The sequence below is a fragment of the Chroicocephalus ridibundus genome, chromosome 1 (assembly GCF_963924245.1).
Source record: "Chroicocephalus ridibundus chromosome 1, bChrRid1.1, whole genome shotgun sequence".
NCBI classification, from domain to species: Eukaryota; Metazoa; Chordata; class Aves; order Charadriiformes; family Laridae; genus Chroicocephalus; species Chroicocephalus ridibundus.
The window spans coordinates 66,927,442-66,936,152 of NC_086284.1; the positions used below are offsets into that span (position 1 = coordinate 66,927,442).

Sequence of the window (8,711 nt, forward strand, 5' to 3'; positions counted from 1 at the left end):
AAAGCGGGGATTTAACGCGGGGGCTGGAATCCAGAAGTTACCCCAGAGGTTCATACATGACATTTATCTTGGCGTGCATCAAGTACTCACAACAAACAAGTGGCTCATCCTCTCCATTAGCTTGCCTTCCCAAGAGTCAGTACTAAAATCACACATTAGAAACAAAATTCCTCCTTCAATAAAGTGAGTTAGCCATAGATGAATAAACAAAGCATGTTACTTTCGCCTCCTCTTTCTTTTTGATGTGTATTTTTCCACAATTCCCTCTGACAAGATATTTCCATATTTTTACTTCATTTGCGTACAAAAGCATTTTATTTCAGCCGCAGTGAATTTGCTACCATTGACTTTACTTGTGTGTTGTTGTATTTTTAAGTTGTGGGACATGGAAAGTAGAACTTCCTCCAGGACTTCCTCCAGAAAATTCATTATTACTTCATATTTTTAATCACTTTGCAAATTATCCTGCTTTTTTCAGTAAGCATTCATGGCAGAAAAAAGTAATCTGGTGCACTGTTACACAACAACAAAACCATACTTCCAGGGATGGTCTAAAGCTAAACCTTTATTCCTGCCTCTGAACCCACTTTCAGAGGCTTTAGACACAGAGCTCACTGACGGTGAGCTCTCTTCAGGGGTTTTCCCCAAGAACACAAGAGATTTTTCTCAGCAGCTAACTATACTCTCCCTCCACTCTTAATGATTTCCTTTTCAAGATGCAGGGGCTAGAACCGTACGCAGTAATGCCAGGGAAGCCACACTACTTGTGTATGAGGCGCTGGTCCTCAGCTGTCATTGTTTTGTGTGCAATAATTATGAATAATTAATACACAGAGGCACTGGCACAAACTTAAGACATTTTATTCTATGGAAATTACAAAGAAACATGGAATGGTTTGGGTTGGAAGGGAGCTTAAAGATCATCTAGTTCCAACCCCCTGCCATAGGCAGGGACACCTCCCACTAGACCAGGCTGCTCAAAGCCCCATCCAGCCTGGCCTTGAACACTTCCAGGGATGGGGCATCCACAGCTTCTCTGGGCAACCTGTTCCAGTGCCTCACCACCCTCACAGGAAAGAATTCCTTCCTAATATCCAATCTAAATCTCCCCTCTTTCAGTTTAAAACCGTTACCGCTACACTCCCTGACAAAGATTCCCTCCCCATCTCTCCTGTAGGCCCCCTTTAGGTACTGGAAGGCTGCTGTAAGGTCTCCCTGGAGCCTGCTCTTCTCCAGGCTGAACAACCCCAACTCTCTCCACCTGTCCTCATAGGCGAGGTGCTCCAGCCCTCTCATCATCTTCATGTCCCTCCTCTGGACTCGCTCCAACAGTTCCATGTCCTTCTTATGTTGGGGGCTCCAGAGCTGGATGCAGTACTCCAGATGGGGTCTCACCAGAGCAGAGTAGAGGGGCAGAATCACCTCCCTTGACCTTCCGGCCACACTTCTTTTGATGTGGCCCAGGATGCAATTGGCCTTCTGGGCTGTGAGCGCACATTGCCAGCTCATGTTGAGCTTCTCATCCACCAACACTCCCAAGTCCTTCTCCTCAGGTCTGCTCTCAATCCATTCTCTGCCCAGCCTGTATTTGTGCTTGGGATTGCCATGACTCAGGTGCAGAACCTTGCACTTAGCCTGGTTGAACTGCATGAGGTTCAAATGGGCCCACCTCTCAAGCCTGTCCAGGTCTCTCTGGATGGCATCTCTTCCCTCCAACATGTTGACCGCTCCGCACAGTTTGGTGTCATTGACAAACTTGCTGAGGGTGCACTTGGTTTCACTGTCCATGTCACTGACAAAGATGTTAAACAGCACCAATCCCAATACCGACCCCTGAGGAACGCCACTCATCACTGTTTTCCATCTCATATCTTGTTAAGTTCCAGCCTCTTGAGCACAGGTACATGCTCAGCAGCCTCTATCACTAAATGATTCCTGATGCCCAAGACAATTTTTGAGGTCATATCCTCTAAACCCTTCCACAAATGACCTCTTCAGTTAAACATAGCTCATCACACATTCAGCAACACCCAACCCCAACTACTACTCTGTCAGCATTTCACGTGGTTTGGAAAGGCTTTCACACACACCTCAAGAGTCCTCTTTGGCTTTGACTAACCTAACCATCTCATCTGTAGCTTCTTTTCTCCCAGTGTTAGTCCTCTACTTACAAAAGTCAAAACCAGGAGAATATCAAACAGACTTCAGTTGTGAGGAAAATATGCCACTTAATCCTACTCTTTGTTTTGTTGCAGTATGGTGGAGGACCTCCCTACCCACTGCCAACGTGTATATTGTTCATGGCACAGGGGAACGTTTGCCTCCAGGGCAGCAGGGAGACCAGCCTACCTGGGCTGATTTCATACCGCAAAGGACTGAGTCATAGCCCACCACAAGTCTCCTCCGAGAACTTTGCTGGATCACCCCCTTTCCAAGAGAAAAGCACGTGATGCAGAAGGAAGTGTACATCAACACAGATTAATTCGGCGGGGGGGGCGGGGGGGAAGAAAAGAAAAAAACCCACACAACCTCAAAGCCTAACTAAGCAAGGGAGGAACCTAACACTTCTGACCAGCTGAATACTCGCACCTAGCCTGAGAAAGCTCAGCCCAGGCAGTAGCTTGCACTGCTGCAAATGAAACAGAGGCGACCGCAGATCAGAAACTGTGAGCCATTCACACATGCTCACCAGCACCCATCCATCAGACATCAGCAAACCAGTCACAAGAAGTGACAGAGATGTAAGCGTTCATTATGCAGATACGCTGCAGTTGACCCAAGCCACAGAAAAGCCTTTTCCAGGCTATGTTTATCATCTTTGTCCTTACTAGCTCTGGCAAGTGAAAAGTCACCAAAAAAAAACCATGCAGGTGCAAAGTAAAGCAGTGGAGGGTGTAAAAATATGAACTGATAGCTGAATATTCACAGAAGAAAATAGTCAGATCAGGTCTTGCATGCAGACAGCTAGCTCAAGATGGAAGGAAAAGAAGGGAAGTTTGCTTTCCCAGTTAACCTTTTTGTTTCCCCATTATAATGCCGCATGACTATCTGTCGGTATGTTCAAAACCGAGCCTCTTTCTTAAAATACAATTACGGCATCATGAACTGAACTTTATTAAATACTTGTCATTAACTTACTGGTTGGCTGCTCTAATACTAAGCCAGCAACACAGGGGACACGTGCACTAAAAATGGAGAAACCTTGTTGCTGGGGCACCGCTTATCTGTCAGATGAACAAATGTCAACTTAAAGAGACTGAAATCCAACATACAAACAAGTTTTTCCTCTTAAAATATTAAGACATCAGAAAACACACCTGAAAACCCGAAACTCTGCCACTAAATTGTTAGCTGCAGCCACCATGCATTGGTATTCCAGGTTAAAAGGTGGAGCAGGACCAAGACCCTTAGAACTTCAGGACGTGTTTGCGCTGCCTGAGCTAAAAGGCCACATACTTGCTCAGAGCTGCATGCCATCAACACCCAGCAGGAAGTTTTGGTTTACTCTGCAGTTGCTGTCAACACTGCCTAAAAGATATAGATAGATACATATATATATATACACACACATATATATAGCTTTGACATCCTGAGTCTCTAGCCTCCAGTCCTTTCACATGAGAAAGCTCTTCTGGCTGTAAAGTTCTTCTGGCTGATGCTGTTGCTTACCTTCCTTGGTTTGGAAAAAAACTACTTCAGACATACTACTATGAAGGTCTGAAAGCATACACGCAAATGCTTTAGAGACTGGGCCTCCATCCAGCAGACTAGTCCTTTAGAACATGCTAAAAATTTAGTTGCTCCCTTTTTTGTATAGTTTATGCATTTTTTTTAAATTCCTTTGAAGAAGCTGACCCTAACAGAAAACAAGCAAATATAGTTTGTAGCATCAGATCCTAAGGAGTAAATAAATAATTCTCTGCACTAAGAATACAACAGCAGCCACGTTGGGTCAGAGGCAAGACCATTTATCCAAGATGCAAGCCAGTGACAATGGAGAAACAGTCAAAAGCAGATGGCTAGCAAAAAAAAAGAGCATAAAAGCATGGCAAGCATACGATACTTCTTCCAAATATTCTTCCATCTGTTGCCTATTTGTTTCCTTGAGTTGAATGCAATTTCCAAATAACTTATCTCTCATAATGATCAGATTGAAAAACTGGAAATGTTGAATTATTTACTGTGAGTATTTACATAAAATATAATCAAGTCTTGACAACTTCTGCACACCCGTTTTACACGACTTGCGGATAAGAACATGAAAGATTTAGACTAGACTAAGTAGCTGATTTTTCCAAGATAAGGAGGGCTGTGAAGGTACAGCCAAGAGAGGAGTCCTCTCAAGAATAACCAACCTGCATTTCAGACCTAACTTGGAAGAGCAGGTCAGGTGTGCACTTCTGTGATTTACAAAGTGATACAAAACACAGAAACATACATTTTAAGCAATTTGGCAAGTAAATTGAATTTTTCCTGGGGGGAAAAAAAAAAGTGAGATTTTTCTGAATAACAGAGTGAGAAGTAATGCAAGATCAACAGAGCAATGAGTGAAAATGACAGATATTTTAAATAATTCAGAAGACTGGCAATTAAACTGATATAGTACTAATACCCACATATACTTAACTTTTGATCCATCATCGCTACTGCAGATAAACCCATCAATCACTGAAGTCTAATCTTGTAAAAATAAAACACTGTGTTACAGGAACGAAGCTTCAGTCTATCAAGGTTTACATCGTTATAGCCAGCTGCCTAACCCATACCAGAATAACAAATAACCATCCAGATTGAACTGAAAGTAAAATATAGGGGACTCCTATGGAGGTAACAGTCCCCAAAATAATGCTGGTAAGCAACAGCAAAAATAAACATACGTTCACATACTAAACATAACATGAACTAAGAAAATTTAAAAAGAACATGTCTTCCAGTTACCCTTGTATAATTGTGTATTTTACTAGAGTACTGAACTAGCATACTAGTTATAGCCAAGAATCCCCTCATTGTCTAGGCTGGATTTTCCGTATTTCTACATTGTACATTGTGTAAAGTACTGTTGGGGCATTAAGACAGACAACTTGAGCCCACAGGCAGTATTTAGGTAGGTAAGATGAGTACAAACATTGAACCGTACTTTTGTCATGTTGCTGTGCTAAAGAATTTTTAATCTGCTGGATGATCCTTTCTTTCTGAATTCCCCTATATATACACACACACAGAGTTAGAGAAAACAACCTATCTGTATTTGATGACCTCGTAACTGCTTCCCAGGCATTCAGTAGTAAGAAATGTCAGGTTAATAAACAGACAAAAGAGATAAATTTTAAACTCTGCCTTTCTACAAAAAATTCCAAGTTTACTTGGTACCCACCTGGTAGAGATAAGACAGTGACACCATAGAGAGATAAGAGCCACAGACCAAGGACTGCAGATAGGTTGTGCACAGCAAAAGCATAAGATCCACAGAAAATAAAAATAATAATTAAAAAAATGCAGGCTTTTGAATCCCCCTGTTGATTTAACATCAACAGAGTTGCAGTGTCCACAGGGTCTCTTCCTTCTTCATCAGGACAGGAGAAAGCATATGTGTGCCCTGGGAGCTGCCATTTCTTAGAAGATTAACGAAAGCTGTTAATAAACCAGAGCCCACAGGCCTCACCAGACTTGGCAACTTCTATCGTTCTGAGGGAGCGCAGGTCAACAGGGAGACGGTGCGAGAGTCCGGACCTGCCTCTGAAACGCAAGAGAGGGGACACTGGGCTCTATGCGAACGCCAACAACAGAGAAGAACGAGGAAGATGCGCTCCGCTGCCATCAGTACAGTACAACAACACTTTTCACGTAGCGCTCTGCAAACACGGCTTCAGCAATCCTGTCACAGAAGTCCTGTTGAGGCTCGGGAAGCAGCGGGAGCTTCTGCTGTGGTGCTACGCAGATGGCAGCATCGGGGCAGTGGCCCTGCTCCAGGGTGCAGAGGGACTCCGGCTGCTAAGAAGGTGATGAGCTCCCAACGCTTGTGTTGCCCTGAGACAGGTTATGGCCTGGCACATGGAGAACCACCTCTAGAGCTTTCCAGATCCCACACAGAGCTAGAACCCAAATCCTCAACTAACACTGAATAAAATACCGCAATAAACGACTGGAAAAAGGCCCCTAAAACCAGAAGACAAAGCCCGGGAGGGACTTATTTTACAGTATACGATTTAAAAAAAAAAAAAAAAAAAAAAAAGGCAGAGGGCATAAGGGAAATTACCAAAGAACAATCTCAGCAAGATAATTCTTCTGTTAAAATAAAGCCCACTGCTAATCACACACATGGGTCTGGAGTACTAGAAACAAGCAGGAACTGCCCACAGGAGACTCTCCACAGTAAAACATGTCAGTTCTAAAACTGAATTAGATTTTTTTAAAAAAATAAGAAAATCTGTAAAGAACACAGAAAGTATATTTAAAACAGAGCTACCGGTAGAGAGCTTTCATCATAGCAATAGGTTAAGAAATGCAAGAACTAAAAGCTCTTAAACATCTCCTCCCCCCCTCCTAAAAGTGTTTCTGCATAACTTTTCGGCAGTTTCATTCCCCCTTCCTCCTTCTCTATTCCTGACACAGGAAAAGCTATTTTGGACTAGATTGTGACATGAAGTGACATAGCAAATGAACTTCCCTCCCAAACGTCACCAAGGGGAAACTGGAATATTGCACGATGCTTCAGCTCCCCAAATTTCACAAGAATACATAATCCGCATTCTTCATATTGCCACTAACGAACTTTAACAGAATTCAGGTAAATGTGAAAATGAAAATATTGAACGGGATATTTCTCCCACGACAAACTAACTTAACAGGCGACAACCTTCACGGACCTCATTTTTCAGGGCAGTCATGCCCTCTATGTGACAGAGGGGAGCTTCCTGCCCTAATAACCAAGAGCAAGATATTCATATAACCAAGGCCACAAACTGCTTCTCCAGTCCATGCCTTCCCAAGCTCCTCCACCCCAGGACTCCAAACCACAACCTTGCACTCCCTCCTGCATCCCAGAGATGCTGCCTGCCACAACACGGCTGTCCGGGCAACCCCTTGCTGCTATCCCGGACAGAACCCGCCTGCAGCCCGTGCTCCCTGCGCATTAAATCCTTATGTGCAGGCTCTTATCGCTGCGGTGAAAGACCAAGCCGCATCCGAGTGGTTCATGAGCTGTGTGCCTTTGGCAGTCTGACACCAGCTGATACCAATTAGACATCCAAAAGCGCAAGGCAAGAGGCAACGAACAGAAGCTGTAACCTCCCTAACTCCCGCCTGGATTTGCGGTCGCTAGCCATCTACTCGGGCAAAAGAAAGCAAGAACAGGCATCGCGATCTTCTCTGTACATCCACGCTTCGCAGCGGGTCCCAAAATACCGGGGATTAGCAGTTGTAAGGCCCCTTTTGGCCGGTCAAAGCTGCGTTTCTTCCCAGACTTTGTTCTCCTGCCAAACCATTTGTTTTAAGCGGCTGACTGCACAGCAGAACCGAAAGAACGCGCGAAGGGTCAGGCACCCGGGGAGGGCTTCCCCATCCCGGCCCCCCCGGCGGGGGCAGAGCGGGGTTCTCTCCGTCTCCCGCGCCCGGGGCCTCGGAAAGGCGAAGGTGTCCCCAGCGAGGTCTCCCGACCGCAGCCTTTCCCCCACCCACGGCTCTCCGAGTCGGGACGAGCCAAAACGAGGGAAAAGACGAACACAGGCGCTGTGACCGCACCGCGGGCGGCGGCGGAGAGGCGCAGCCCGCCGGCAAACACCCCGCCAAGTGTCGGGGAGGCCGGGACACACCGGGAACCGGCGGGGCCGGACCACCCCCCTCCACCCTGCTCCTGCCGGCCCCTCTCCGGGGGTCTCACCTGCCGTGTCCCAGATGGAGATGTTGTACGGTCCCCACTGCTTGAGGTAGAAGGCGCCGCCGACGGTGCTGACCGTCTCCTGGAAGCGCTTCTCCATGTAGCGGTGCAGCAGGGAGGTCTTGCCCACGTTCATGTCCCCCAGCAGCACCACCTTCCCGTCCGGCTTCTTCATCGCGGCCCGGGCCCGTCCCGCCGGTGGCCGGGTCGGTCGGTGGGTCGGTCCGTCCCTCCCTCCCGCCGGCCCCCTCCGCCCGGCGCGGCGGAGCCTCGGAAGCGGCGGGACGAGGGCCGAAGGAGGAGGGCCGCCCTCCGCCGACAGCACAAACTTCGGGGGCTCCGCCGGAGCCGCCGCCGCCGCGATCCGGATCCGGCCCCGGCTCCTCCTCCTCCTCCCAGCCCGGCCCCTCTCCCGCCCCCGCCGGCCCCGGGGGGAGGGGAGGCGGGCGGAGCTCAGCGCATCACGCCCCACCTCCCCTCCGGTCCTCCGCCTCCGTCCTGCCCCGGAGGAGCGGGGCGGTGTGTCCCGGGAATCCCCCCCGCCCTCGCCCCGGCGGGGTGGCTGCTGGCCGGCCGCCGAGAAGCCGCCTCCCGCCGGGGCTCTGCCACACTGAGCCTTCGGGGGAATGGATGCTGATGCGCCCCAGGCTGCCCAAGCCTTTCCAGGCGGAGATAACAGCAGCTCCGGAGCCCGCGGAGGCCAAGCGGGAATCCAGCTTCTCCCGCTCCCCTCCCGGGGGGCGAGCGGAGAGGCACAAAGTTGCTCCGAGGTGACAAACACGTTTCGCCTCGGTGAGAGGTGGGTTTTCTGTAGGAATCGGGGATTATTTTCCAA

General features: G+C 47.9%; 1 protein-coding gene across 1 annotated transcript in view; it reads right to left on the bottom strand.

Moving 5' to 3' along the window:
• RAB20 (RAB20, member RAS oncogene family) overlaps positions 1–8,275 on the bottom strand; it is a 30,503-nt gene extending 22,228 nt beyond the window's left edge. The window contains exon 1 of the mRNA XM_063346749.1: positions 7,880–8,275. Coding sequence (XP_063202819.1) covers positions 7,880–8,051 — 172 coding nt within the window. The 5' untranslated portion in view covers positions 8,052–8,275. The remainder of the gene's footprint in view (positions 1–7,879) is intronic.
• Between the last annotated feature and the right edge of the window lie 436 nt (positions 8,276–8,711).